The sequence below is a fragment of the Malus sylvestris genome, chromosome 5 (genome assembly GCF_916048215.2).
Source record: "Malus sylvestris chromosome 5, drMalSylv7.2, whole genome shotgun sequence".
NCBI lineage: Eukaryota > Viridiplantae > Streptophyta > Magnoliopsida > Rosales > Rosaceae > Malus > Malus sylvestris.
Window position 1 is genome coordinate 23,369,440 of NC_062264.1, and position 14,967 is coordinate 23,384,406.

The window sequence follows — 14,967 nt, forward strand, 5'->3', positions numbered from 1 at the left end:
TTAGACCTCAATCTTGAGCCCAGACTCCCAAATCATGGACTGCGCGGAAACCATCCAACAAAACAACTTCAACCTCGCCAAAGCTCTGGTGACCCAGATCGACTACTTGGCAGGTTCACAAGCAGATGCCATGTGTAAAGTCACCACCTTCTTTGCCGAAACCATGGCCCATCGAATCTTCAGAGTCTATCCTCAGTCACCGATCGACCACTCTTTTTCCGGCATGCTGTACATCCACTTCTACGAGACCCGACCCGACGCGATTGAGAATGTGCTATTAGTGGTGAAGCAAATGAAGCCAAAGATTGTGACCGTGGTGGAGCAGGAGGCGAACCACAACGGTCCGAGTCGAAGATCTGAAGGATGAGCGAGTCGGGAGACGATCAAAACCTTTTAAAAAAAAACAAAAAAAAAACAAAAAGTAAGAGGACCCGTGGACTCGGCCCGAACTGGCCAGTTTAGGTCCAGTTCTAGTGATCAGAATTGCAATACAAGGCCTAGCCCGTCTCTTTTTCTTTTTAAGTGGGTTCAGTTCGGTCCTTCCAACTTTGGGCCCGGCCCGGCCTTTGCCCATCCCTACCTTACACCGTCCCATGAGATGGTTTATCGGGGTGGTTCTAGGTTGGGTTTTGTAAGGGAAGTGAGAGCTTCAATTCTGGATAAGTGGTGCTGACTAATTCCGCAGGAGATGACAGGAATTTGAGTTAGAAAATTCGAAGGGAAAACGGGTCGGTAAGGGTTACAGGTCAATGGTCTGGGTTATAGGTTGGCTTTCCTGAAATGGATAGTTCTATTTCTATCAAGTACCAAAATGGAAACTTACTATTTATGGTTAGTGCAAAGAACCAAAATGCCCCTCACTTTGGATGCTTGTTATTGATGCACAAAACCGGAGGTCTTGGAACAACGTAAATTCGACCGTGAATGTGCAAGTAATGTACATAACACAAGATGTATTGTGGTTCACCCCAAGGTTTGGGCTACGTCCACATTGATTATGTATTTCTCTGAGAGGATGAAGGAGAGAACCTCTGAATATGAGAGGGGATGTGAGAGGGGTGAGAAGGCTTCAGAAATGGCCTCTCCTAATTATGAGGGTGATGAGTCCTTTTATAGAATAAGGGCTCCTCACTTATTACATATTTGCCCATTCCTTTATCACATAATTACATTTAAGTCCCCCGAGTATTTATACGAGATCTAAGTACGAGGCCCTAAATATGGTATAAACATTAGTCCCCCAAGTCTTCAGTCAAGAGAGTCTTTGGCTGGAGATTTGAAATTCAGTCCATGTGTGGGCCGAAGTAACTAGATGTTGTCTTGAACTTGATGCTTGATATGAGGCGGTGCTCAATCTAAAATGATGCTCAACTAGAAGTAGCACATGCTGCGAGGTTGCTCGGCTCGTGGCTTATGTTGCCTTGGTTGGCTCGGTTTGTGGCGTTGAAGGTGAGAGAGTCCCTTTTATAGAATAAGGGCTCGCTCCTCAATACATAAATGATGGGCTAGAGTTGATGCTCTCTAATGGTGGTGAGGGAGTCCCTTTTATAGAATAAGGTCTCGCTCTTCAATACATGAATGATGGGCTAGAGTCCCCCAAGTTTTTTTCATGAGGCCCAGTTGAGGCCCAATATATGGTACGTAATGTAGTCCCCCAAGTCTTCGGCCAATAGAGTATGTTGGCTGGAGACTTCAAATTGAATCCATGTATGGGTCGAAGTGGTGGTTGTTCGGAGGTGGTACTTGTATACCCTGCACTGAAGCTTTGTAAGTGAAACTTTGCAAGTGAAGCTTTGAAGCTGGGACTCTGTGAATGAAGCTTTTGAAGCTAGAGCTCTATAAATGAAGCTTTTGAAGCTAGAGCTTTGTAAATGAAGCTTTTGAAGTTGATTGACATGAGTGATGCTCATGAATGTTTATGTTGATTGACATGAGTGATGCTCATGGATGTTGTCATGAGTGATGCTCATGAATGTTAACATGAGTGATGCTCATGAATGTTGACATGAATGATGATCATGAATATTTATGTATGATTGTCATGAGTGATGTTCATGAATGTTTATGTATGAATGACATGAGTAATGCTCATGTATAACTTGGAGTATTGGGCGTACTTTTGATCACCTGGTTGGTGGCATGAAGGAGAGTACGGGTTGTACATTTCATCACCTGGCTGGTGGTATGAATGGCTAGTTGCCAAATGATATTTAGAGTACGGGTTGTACATTTCATCACCTGGTTGGTGGTAATAGCGGCAGGTTGCCGAATAATTTTTGGAGTATTGGGCGTACTTTTGGTCACCTGGTTGGTGATAATAGAGGGCCTGGTTCTTTTGGGTATATGGGTCTTCGCCCACCACATGACATTGCAGCTCATTATTTTAGGCTTGCCTTTTTTTTTTTTTTTTACTACCATCTGATGGGGTTTATACATATTACCCTATGATGGGGTTTATACATATTACCCTCTGATGGAGTTTATATAGATGTCTCCGAAAGACAATAAAAATAAATTACATCATTCAAAAAATAAATAAAGCAGTCTGCGTTGCTTTTGCTTTCGCTTTCTTCTTTTGCTTTCTTCTTTTGCTTTCTCTTTTCCTTTTGTTTCTCATGTGCTCCCGAGGCCCCTTTTTCTTTTTCTTTTTCTTTTTCTTTTTCTTTTGCGTTGTCCCCCATATGCTTTCGCATGATTCTCCATCCCGTTCAAATGATTCTCCTCGCTGGTCTCCACATGCATGCTCACATGAATGAGGTACAGGACCAGGCAAAGATTGAATCTGGTAAGCTGGAGCTTGAGGCGGTGTGTTTTGATATGCGAGCTATTTTATGGCCTACGAGGGTGAACTATTACTGCTGCTCTTGGAACTGTTGACTTACAGATGAAGAACAGTATTCTGCTACATACTCTGCCTGAGAAGGAAACCCTTCTGGAACCCCCAGTGTGTTCCAAACCTTCACCAACTTCAGCCACCATGTCCACGATGTAAGGCAAATAACTATCAGCAACATCACACATTTGATTTCCAAAAGTAGATGATTCCCAGTCGAGAATGCCAATCACTCGATCCTCTATAGGATGAAACACGAGATTATCAATGCGAAAGTCCCCATGAACTAAGCCTGCTACTGCCCTGACCCAAAGGCTTGCAGCCAAATTGGGCTGGGCTGACTTAATCAGACAGCAAGATATCTGACAGAGACGATTTGTGACAGAGACCAGAAATTCAACCTCTTGCGGCACTTGATTTGCCCGAAGAGACCGAGGGATGAGTCCGGATTTTCTCCGAACCTGTCGAAGTGTTTAGCAGTTGAATCTAGGGGCTTCAGGCGATTCGGTCTTGGGGGAACCTATAGCTCGCGGTTTCGGATCTTGAGATCCATGAAATTATGGAGAATGAGAGGCTAGGTTGAAGACAACCCAGCTTTTGGGGGTTGTCGGAGAACCGGAATCCAGCACCAGCTCCAGCGACAGACAGAGTGAAACTATCTTCAGCTTCCCTGGCGCGAGCCAAACGCAATCTTTACAATTCCCTGGACTTCAAATTTTAGTTCTTGCTTCTAGGCGCTTGCCAAAAACACCTGCAGTGCAAGCACTTATGAGGAAAAATCGTCATGGGACTTTGACAGAGCCTAGGTTGAGGACAGCCCAGCCTTTGGAGGTCGTCGGAGAACCGGAATCGAGCACCAGCTTGTGATGATGTTGTGATGGACGGTAGAGATTGAAGTAGCAGAGAAGCTCATTGTGAAATAAACAACGATGAGCTGAGGTTTTCTTGAGTTGTGTTGAGTGGTGTTTGGAGATTTGAAACGGATTTTGCAGATTCACGGCGGAGGTGAAAAAATGAGAGAGAATCGACACAGCTTTTCGTGTCGATTCCCACAGACGGCGCCAAATGTTGATGCACAAAACCGGAGGTCTTAGAACAATGTAAATTCGACCATGAATCTGCAAGTAATGTAAATAACACAAGATGTATCGTGGTTCACCCCAAGGTTTGGGCTACGTCCACACTGATTATGTATTTCTCTGAGAGGATGAGGGAGAGAACCTCTGAATATGAGAAGGGATGTGAGAGGGGTGAGAAGGCTTCAGAAATGGCCTCCCCTAATTGCGAGGGTGGGGAGTTCTTTTATAGAATAAGGGCTCTTCACTTATTACATATTTGCCAATTCCTTTATCACATGATTACATTTAAGTCCCCCGAGTATTTGTACGAGATCTAAGTACGAGGCCCTAAATATGGTATAAACACTTGTAATTTCTTCGTTTCAACTCTGATTCGCAAACAATTTGCGCCTAAATACTTTGTGCTCTATCCATCTATTCTAAACCCACCTCCAAACACAAAATCAAAATTTAAAATGACCAAAATGCCCTTGAAATCAATTTTTTTCAAACTGTAAAATAAATAAACAATAAATTTCGAGACAAGATGTATGCTTTTTATTACATCATAATTATGACAAACAAAAACATTACTCGTGATAGTCAGGGTTCAAGGTTTTAAGTATTGTGAATTTAAACCCTAAATTGAGTTGATTCTTACTATAAACATCTGATTAATTAGTCTCGAATTCTACGTATTTTCATGACAACATAAGACATACAAGAGAACATTACACCATAATGTATCGCATTGGTTTTGGTTTGTGAAGATGAAGGAAGGTTGTTATCTACTTATAACTCTTGCATTATGTGTCTCAATTTATTGTAGACTTACCTTCTGTTAAAGTGTCAACTCCATTAAATTTGATTATATGACAGTAGGGTACTGTTCAAATTAATAAAGAGAAATGCTAAGATGACCTTCTCAAAAGTGGAACTCTTTATGGACTCTCAATCACCTCATGTTTTTGCACAATGTTTTATAATATTGGCTCAGGAACTGATTTTAGACTCTGAGGTGGCAAAAAGTCTATAGAGAGTCCTACTTTTATTTCTCTTTTAACAAATTACATCTAAAAAGATCTCAGGTACTGTAAATAATTCATTTCATGTTATTAATGGAGGGAAAATGGGAGGATATAAACATTTTGATCATTAGTTCTTCCTCTTGTACTGCTCATTTTTCAACTTATTCTGTTTTGAAAAAAGATTAACAAAGTGTGCTCATGAGTCATGACGGTTCGTGAAGGTGCCTTCATGATAACCGTAGCCCTAGTATGTGTTTCACTTTCATAATTGGCATCCATGATTATCCTCTTTCCACATTGTCACACTAGATTGATTTTGTTATTTTTTTACAAGGCGGGTATTCTAGATAAAATGAAATCAATCGCATAAGTTCAGATATATACAAATAATGCTTTGAACCATTTGAGTTATAGATCTCTTTCATCATTAGATTTTTTTATTTTTTAGAAACCGTAACGAAATACCATTCTGAATTTGAAACTTGAAAGGACTTAAAAGTTTCTAATGAAATGGTAATGCAATCCAAATAAGGATTTGAAGGACAACCAGTTGATCATTGTATAACAAAGATAAGAAATTTAAGTTCAAAATATTTCATACATTTTGTTGCCCCTTTTTCTTGACTCATGGCAATAACCCTAAACCCTAAACAACCAAGGCAGAAAATTTAAAAAGAAGAATAGGGGTTGTGTACTTGGAAGGGGTGGAAGTGGTAATTTAGGCCACAAACATCTCTCTCCATGGGTTTTCACATTCAACTCTAAGTCTGTTGTGTCCATTGGGGCATACTACTTGGGACGGAATAATCAAAAGTGGGAGTGAATGAATTAAGGGGTATGGGAGTGATTACGAGGCAGAAGGTGGTGGAGAGGAGGAGGAGCTGAGGTTGTGTTGAAGATCGTGGGCGGCGGCGGCAGAGGGCATTGGTAACACTTGGTGAAGAGGCCAAATGTGTCGATCTGGTGTACAAAGTTCGTAATGCTCGCCCACCCACCGAATCCAAATCCAACTACAAACACCCACACCACCACAAACACATTGATTGTGTATGATCCTATCCATCCTCCTAGGAACCTTGGGGGACTCTCCACAGCATTCTGCATCATCACAACCGTTCATCACAAAAACATTACTCAAATTGTGATTAGTAAAAAAAACCATTGCAAAAAGCTTGTTGCTCTATCCGAGTTAAGCATACCAAAAAAAACACTGTATACACAGTTACACAAAAATGGGTCTGAGACTGGTACCGGATATCAATCTACACTTTTTTATACATTTTCAATACATTGATCATATTAGCAAAACATAGACATATTAACCCTAAAACCGTCACATGATCGATAATGCCAAAGTATAAACCGCTATTAGGGTTTAGGAATTTATGGCCGTAAACCCTAAACCCTACATGCCGTAAACCCTAAACCACATGCTGTAAATTGGTACCGGTAACCAACAAAGTGATTTTACCCTAGAGAAGAATCTCTGCTTGAACACAAAGGGTCCACATACAGTTGGCATGGGTATTTAACTGTGCAGAGAGTACGGCACATGTAATGCATCAACTATCAATAAAAGGCAAAACCCAGTTGGTGATTTTCAGAGTACTCCCCAGAGTAACTGTATCATTTCATGAGCTCAGGATGGGAATCCTCATGAACAGTTTATACGGACCGTTCAAATTTAATTCAACGGTTGTAATTATTATAACTTTTAGATGAACTCTTTGTTTAGAGTCGTTGAATCAAATTTCAACGGCTCGGATAGGCTGCTCAGGAGGATCCATATCCTGAGCTCAGAAGAGGATCCAGTTCCCTCCTCAGATAAAGGAGCATCAATGCAATACTGTATCAGGTACGATACCGATATTCTGACCCTTGGTGCAGCAAGAATCTCGTGCCTTTTCTGAACTCTACGCACACACATATTCATATTTATTATTTATTGCTTTTTCTCTTGGATTAGGAAATCGAAAGTAGAAAATAATGAATTCCCCTGTTATCCAAATTGATCATACAATTTACAGGTTAAAATATGGAGGAGAGATAGCCGGGTCTGGTCTGCTAGACTGTGACCACACGCTACCTCTCTGTTCCTCTCTCTCTCTCTCTCTTTTTAATTAAATTTTTATTCTTTTAATGATTATCTTATTGATTAATGGCTTTATTTTTTGAAGTAGTATTCTCATTTCTATTTTTTTAAGAATTTTAACAAAAACAATTTTGTACGGTTTATTTTAACGAAAAATCATATTTTTACATTAAAAAATTATTTTTAATACTATTCATTTTAACTTTTATTTCGTTATTATCGTTAAAACTCAAAGTTTTAAAGTCATTTTCATTAGTTTTCTTTTTTTTCCCCTCCCCTTCCCTCCCCTCGCATTTGAACGATGACAGTTAAACCACGTCAACATCTTCTATTAATTTTTTTATAGATAAAAATAAATAAAATAAAGAATGCGAGAGGAGAAGATGGAAGAGCATGAAAAGAGGAGGGAAAAAAAATTTAGTCTTTATTTTTTTTGTTTCTGAAAACAGTCCTTATTTTTTTGTTTGGTCAAAAATTTCAATCTGGTGCTGCAGATTTGGACATCATACATGCTATGCAATGCAGCTAAAGGTGGTAAATATGTACATGCAAAGCATGTGTGAGGGTGTAATGGGGTACCTCTCTTGCAGCAGCTGATCTGTAAGTGAAAATATGGGCCAGAGCTGGGATGATGTAGACTGTGAAGCTGACTAGGAGTGATCCAACGGTGGAGTTGATAGGTCCAAAGAATGGGAAGATGATGGCCAAGAACCAGATTGGGATCACCACAGGCAGTCTTGCTGCTGCTCTCTTGCACAAGCTTTTACATTCATGCATGCCTATGGCTTTCTCCCACACAAAGTATAGTGGTGTGCATGCAAACCCAAATGTTATAAACTGCAACACACATCAAAACCCATAATTTAGATCACACGAATTCAACAATAAACACTCAAGCAAATGTTCTCTCGTAAAGCGCGAATCTAGACTGCAACGAGTCAGATTTTACAACATAAGTGTATCGGGAGAGCGTAATGAGTTATGTGTATGTGTACATGCCTGGTGGATGAGCATTAAAATGACAGCCATGTCTCTGAAGGGAGATTTAGGGAGGAGAGAGAAAGCGTTGGAGTGGTTAAGAAGCAAGTCTCCAAATGCCCAATACACTGCTGATGCAGAGGGAAGGGTCAATGTCAGCACATACAGGGTAGCAAATAAATATATGGCCTTGAACTTCTGAGGTTTCCACATCGCATGCATGATCTCCCTGCAATTTCAATTTCCCCCCACCAAAATTAATCAAATAAAATTCTTCATCACCATCAACAATTAATAATCATTTTCTAAAAGAAATGAGGGTATCATGGGAAATTTCTGAAAAAATAGTGGTCAATAACTAAATACTGTGCAGGGGAAACAAGAAGATTTGATTTTTCTTGAAAAGGATTGGTCATTAGATCATGTCCCCTTGTTCTCTGCTTATTTTTGTCCCATCAAATAGTATCAAAAATTAAAAAAAATTAGATAGACATATGTAAATTTTGTAAATTAAAAAAAAAAAGACATGGGTTTTTCTTTTATCAGTAATTAAAAAACAGTGTAATTTGTTTACTACATTTCAAGTTTGTCCTGGGCTGGATTGATGTTGAAAAATTAAGATTTAATTAAATGTGTAAAACATAAATTAAAATGCAGAAAAAATATAACCCAATATCTGAGGGTTGTGTCTTACACAGTAACAGCATGTCCTCCAAAAGTGTAGAGAATGTTTGTGGCCCCAGTGAAGTATAGCACCACCTTAGTCGGACCAGAGTGCTTCACTCCCTCAACCTAGCATCAAAATTTTCACAGTTTTACTACACCGAAATTACCATGAGCAATGAACGCGTATGGAGTTTTTGTAGGGTAATTAGGTGGTTAAAGTTACCAAATTTATTTACCTGGCCATGGAGGAAGGAGGCAATGGTAAGGTACCAAGCAGTGTAAGTGGTCATGACAAGGCCCAAAAATGACCAAACTCTGTAGTTGTGAAATGAAGGGATAAAGACAGTGGTGGCACAGCAAGCTCCGAAGATGTAAGTCCAAGTCCTCTTGTCCAGATTATCATTTATGTAATATATATTACTGCAAATTAACAACAACATTTAGAAAGATGCCCACACTTGCATGGAAATTATTAAAAAAAATTAGATATTTAGTGGGAGATTTGATTTAAAAAAGCAGATGGAATGAAAGGTAGGGGTCAGAGATGCTTGGGTACCTTGCACAAGCTATCAGCTGAATGACAGATCCAAACAGAAGAAATGTGCAGTTAAATGCCAACCCCACGTTCCTCCAGTGTTTCCCAAGCAGCCCATCAAGAACTTCAAACCACTAAGCACCATAAAAGAATTTGACACCAAAATCAAAAACCCATGTCAGAATTTGGCCAAAAAACTTGTCTGGAGCACGTCGTAAAGATTCACAGTTTAGCAGCATAACATCAGACGACGCGTTATTGGAAACATTTGTGAATAGAGAGTGAGTTGAAATTTGTACCTGGATGACATGGTTTCTGAAATCAACCTTTTCTCTTTCTTTTCTTGTTCTGTATTCAATATAGAGTGTGCTAATAAGGTAAGCAGTCCAGCTGCCCAGCAAGCCATAGAAAAGCTGGAAGAGAATCCCAGAGAGCATTCCCAGCTGCGAGAACGAGTACGGCAAAGTAAGCAGAACTTGAGCCACCTGCAAAACACACAGACATTAACACAAACACCTCACAAACATAAAAATAAGGATAACCTCTTTCCTACAAAAACACAAACTTTTCACAAACCTGATTAGAAGCACAGCTGAACCAAGCATCATAAGCAGACCCACCATCCCAGAAGAACTTGGAGAGCTTGCTCTTGAAGCTCTTGGCCTTCCCATCTGCCTCCATTTCTACATAATTTCCTACTATCACTGTTTCCACCACCTTATCTGATGACTCCATTGCCTTTTCTCAAATGGGTTGAACTAAAAACTGGGTTTTTGTTATTTGTTCAATGCAGGAGTGAGGTGGGTTTTGATTTAAATGGTGGGTAAGTTGAGTGACGGTAGGGGTATATATATACAAGACACGAGGTGGGTTCTGGTTCTCGAAGCCTGAGAAAGTCCCCCCCTCTCTCTCTCTTTCCCTCCCTCCCTTATCTCTACCTTTCTCTCTCTTTGACGAAATCTGATGGTTCTCGGGCCCTTTTTGGTAATAAAAATTTGGGGAATTTTTGTTGTTTAGTTCATAATATTTAATTAATATGTGGTGTTAAGTTAATCAAAATTTTGTTTTTAAACTAATTAATTATGTGGAGCGTGAGTGGCTTGTCCGCACGAGCGGGTCTACCCGCTTCCCGAGCTGGCTAGATAATTATTACACTTGTTTAATTACATAATCACCTTGTTTACTATCCATAATCACCTTCATGCCATACAACTTTTTTACACTCACATTTTATATTAGAGCTTAAATATAATGTGAACTTACATGTCACCAGTTCATGTCTACGTTTTCATTCTACAACACATTGCATGAAGATAATGTTAACTTACATGAAACTAGTTTATGTCTAGGTTTTATTTCGTGTGGAATGTGCTCTCTCATGTACCCATGCATGCATTTCTTACTATTCATTGAGATTGGAGAGCCAATATTGGATAAAGTACATACTTTTTAGAAGTGCTTTTAGAAGGAAATTAAAATGAGCAAAGATATGGTTTGGTAAAAGGGTAAGATGGTAAAACCCAAAATGCAACTAGTGTTATTTTTTCTTTTTCTTTTTTCATAATTGTTGTAGAAGATCAAGGTGCTTAGGGAGGGAGGTGGACATGGGGCAAGGGAAAGAGTGAAGGGAGGGAAATTATAACAAAGTAGACCACATGATTGCAGCCAAACGGGCGTGGTCTCATTACAAGAAGAAGAAAGCTGCTTTTTTCACATGGCTCTTATGCTGCTATTGGCAACCTCAAAACCTCCTCTTCCCTCAATTGCTTTCTGGTATGGTGTGGTGGTGGACTCGAGAACAGAACCTCCCCACTCCCACTCCCACCACCACCGCTGCTACTCTTAAAAAAAGTCCAAATTCCAACTGGAAATCTCACCTCTTTGCAGTTGACGAAACTTATTTACTCACTCCACAATGTCTCTCACATGGTTCCTTATTGTTTTCACTAGATAATTCACTTTGTGGACAAAATATGTAGCCAATATAAAAACCACTCTCCACAGTTTTTCTTGCTGCATCATGTGCATGCGCTTGGAAAACAGCATCTCCTTTTATATTATCACTCCTAATTAGTTAAGTACTGCTGCATTTTTCTCAATGGCTTGCGGGAATTAATATCTTAAGACTTCTTTTAACATGAGACGAGAAGTATATTTCTAGATTAATAAATAGCTTATCACCTATTTTAATTTAGTTAATTATTCAACAATTGTGAGCTAAATGACTTGAACGGAAGACCTTCTCCAGCAAAGTTAAAACAACCTACCTATTTGAATATATGTTAGATTAGTAGTCCGACAATATAATATGTAAAGCATTTGATGGAAGAACACAAATCTTTGATTTGTAATATGTCTAGACTCTGTGTAAGATTTTATTTTTATTTTTCAGCTCTTTGTACTTGCAAGAGGAACTACGTACCAACTAGATCCTTTTTTATTTAGTTGATGTATTTTACTCAAAATATAAGAAAACTAGGCATATATTGCACCCCGTGATGACCGACCAAATTGCTGGCTAACCTAGCAGCAAAGTATTTTAGCATATGAACATATATATCAGGTTCTGATACGTCAATGAGATTCTTTGACCGTCCTTTAATTTCCCCATTAACACAAACATGTGAATTGAAACAGACAGCCTTCCTAAACCATGCTTGAATAATACATAACAAAAACAAAACATATAAAGACTAATATTAAATAAACGAAAAATAAAAAAGGAATATTAAGAAATATATATTACAGTGTTTTAACCAATTGAGAAACATTAATTTCGGTAACTATCAGTAATAATATTACACCAAGAACATATATAATTTTCTCAACTTTTTCACCCTTTTCAAAGCAGTGTGAAGATTTTGAATTCGAACAACAGTCACCTGGAGAGATTATTGATTATCTTCCACCAAATAATGATAAAACCCATTTATGCAGTATGCTACTGATATTAAGAAATCACACCACGTTATTCATCAGGTGTAAAAAGTTTTGTTTGGGTGCAGGGCAACATATTCATGGGTTTTGTTGGGCACCCACGTACATCCTATTCCTTGTTTGGGCATGCTTTCTAGTCTCTAGGACCAGAAACATTCCCTGTGATTTGTGTCTCCTTTGACTGTGAGCCCTCGGCACCATATGATTCTGCATATATTCTACAAGATTATTCTCACATATTACATCTTATCATCCGGACCCTATGATGGTATCCGCTGTTCATCGTATGATTTGAGATCTAGGAGTACTGTATGCAGATGGATATCTAGGGTTTGCATTCCCCTGTCAGATCAACAAGCAGTGCTAGCAGTCGAGTACTGGTTTGATAGAATGTTTGAAAGCAACATCAGATCAAAAATCATGCCCTAGTTAGGTGGCCATTATAGTTTTGTTATGTGAAATTAACAAAAAACTCCAGCCAAGTGCCCGATAAGACATCCCAGGTCACAATTGCCAGTTATCGATGTATATTACTGAATTCATCAATTGTGAGATCACCGTGCTTGCTCGATTGTATTTAGCATTCATTATTCGTATAAGCATGTCCATTATCTCAGGTTACCGACTCAGACTAATTCTAATATTCGTATAGCTAGTATGACGAGAAGCTAAAACCCAGACAAAGGCAGAAAGCATGTTTATCCCTTTTAATTTTGTCTCTGAAATTCTCCTCTCTTGAAACGTCACATGTGTGACAAATCTAGAGACAAAGCATGCCAATTGCTATGAATTTTGTTGCCAAGAAATGTTTTGGAGTCTTTAAGGTTGGGGACCAAAACACAAAAGCCATATCATTGAGATTAATTAATCAGTAATGCTGATTAAGAAGAAACCAAATCTTTCAAAATGTTGAGGAACACCAAAATTGGCAACTAAGTAATTCAAAGAGTGGTAAAGTTTCTTAGCACGCGAGCTGGTCCTTGTAGCTTAAGTCAGCCTATCATGAACAATAATTTCTTGAACCTTTTTTAGTTCATGTTGCATCAACTATGCAAGAACTGGGTTAACATACTATCATATCAAGTACGTACTTAGCTAAGTATGTGTCTCGAAATACGAAAAATATTGACCGCACTTTATGACAAAACTCAACGTGATTAACAATTTATCTAAAATTTTGAAACTAGATCATGTCCCTCCAAATACAATAGTGAATTGTTATTAGCACGTCAAAAATCTCATTCTACACCTCTCACAAGTGTATTTTTCTTTCTAATTATATAACGTTTGAAGTGCCAAATGAGATTTTTGAAATGCTAATAACAATTCTTATACAATAACACCATTAATCTTTGTATCTCTATGAGCAGAAAGCATGTTGCATGAATGTGGTATTCTTCTGTTTTTTTCTTTTTTCTTCCAAGATTAAGGGAAATATGCTTAATTAAACTCTTACATACGGATTATCCTTACAAAATGATTAAAGCTCCATAATTGGTCAAACTTTTGCTCTTCTTTTTCTCGTTCTGGTCATGAACAATTCTTAAGGTTGTCTTTTTGTGCTCATCGGAGAATATCCTTGGCTTTTTGGAAACCCTACAATATTGACCTGAAATTCAACTAGAACAAGTGGGTCCCTTGGTTTTGTGCTAACGATCAATTGAAAATATGGGTCAACCCCATTAGCAAAATACAAGAAGTGGGTCAAATTTTATTATTATTGGTGCAAAATAATTGAATTGAAGATAACATAATATCCAAAACACAATAATGGTAGATCGGCTTTATGGCCCTCCCTTCTGAGAACAATTTTTGGGGCCAAAGAACCCTTTCTTTAAAAGAAAATGTGTACAACTTTAGTGCCACCTTGGGCTGTGGGCAACACATTAAAGCTGCAATTTGACATTGCACAACCATGAAAAGGGGAAGGAAAAGTATAAGGGTATGTTGGATCTAATATTTTTGTTGAATACTCTTTATATTGTTTTGAGCCGAGTCTCTAAGCTCAGTAGTGGCCTTTTAGTTTGAATTTTTTGGCCCAAGGTGACAAATGTATACACAATCGTACATTTGGTATGATGTTGCTAGTGGTTTTTGACATAGATACAAAAGGTTTGTGCAAGAACATTGTCCATTTTGGCTTGCAGTCCAAAATATAATTATTGGATCAATGGAATTAGGAAGCTTGAAAAATTAGACGGTAATCCACATTCGTATTCTAATATAGTTTGTGACCTTAATTTACTGAAGAAAAAGAAAAGAAGTAATTGAGAATCGTCGATCGTTGGGATAAAACGATAATTTATCCCAATTAGAAATACTCCACCTTGATCACTTTTTAAGGTTGGAAAAAAAAAATTTCACACTCCCATTTCTCGTCGTTCTCTTTGCTTGTGTTTATTAATTCAATCACGTCGATATAAACAAAAGGAGTAGTGCAAAAGGATAAAAGAGTGAGAAATTATTTTTCTAGCTTTTAAATTTCCTGTAAGGTGATACTACGAAACTAAATTCAGTATGGCCCAAGACCCAAATTTTCATAGGCCATTTTGTGAAGCCCAATTGAATAGGCCTGTGATACACAGCCCATGAAAAAGAAATGTATTGGACGGCTGAGATCATCTAGTTATTAGCGGTCCAAGTGTGAAATAAACCGCGCAACATTTCTCTCGTTATTCTGCGCACCCACAGCAACCCCGCCCACGGTGGCCTACCCAGTGGCCCTTGGGCCTTTGCACTTTACTTGGCCGGAGCTCGGGTCTCTGATCAAGCGAGTCGTCGTCGGCCAGTCCATTCTGTTCAGATATCTGCTCCAACCGGTTGGGCTAACTCGAAATCAA

The 14,967-nt window shown here is 38.7% G+C and overlaps 1 protein-coding gene across 1 annotated transcript; it reads right to left on the reverse strand.

Moving 5' to 3' along the window:
* Nucleotides 1–5,453: 5,453 nt before the first annotated feature.
* On the reverse strand, nucleotides 5,454–10,133 carry LOC126623227 (auxin transporter-like protein 2). The gene is made up of 8 exons (XM_050292026.1): nucleotides 9,767–10,133; nucleotides 9,490–9,675; nucleotides 9,212–9,324; nucleotides 8,892–9,075; nucleotides 8,684–8,781; nucleotides 8,011–8,218; nucleotides 7,591–7,848; nucleotides 5,454–6,017 (listed from the first exon to the last, which is right to left on the reverse strand). Exons 1-8 carry the CDS (start codon nucleotides 9,923–9,925, stop codon nucleotides 5,748–5,750), a joined length of 1,476 nt encoding a protein of 491 aa, XP_050147983.1. The 5' UTR covers nucleotides 9,926–10,133; the 3' UTR covers nucleotides 5,454–5,747.
* Between the last annotated feature and the right edge of the window lie 4,834 nt (nucleotides 10,134–14,967).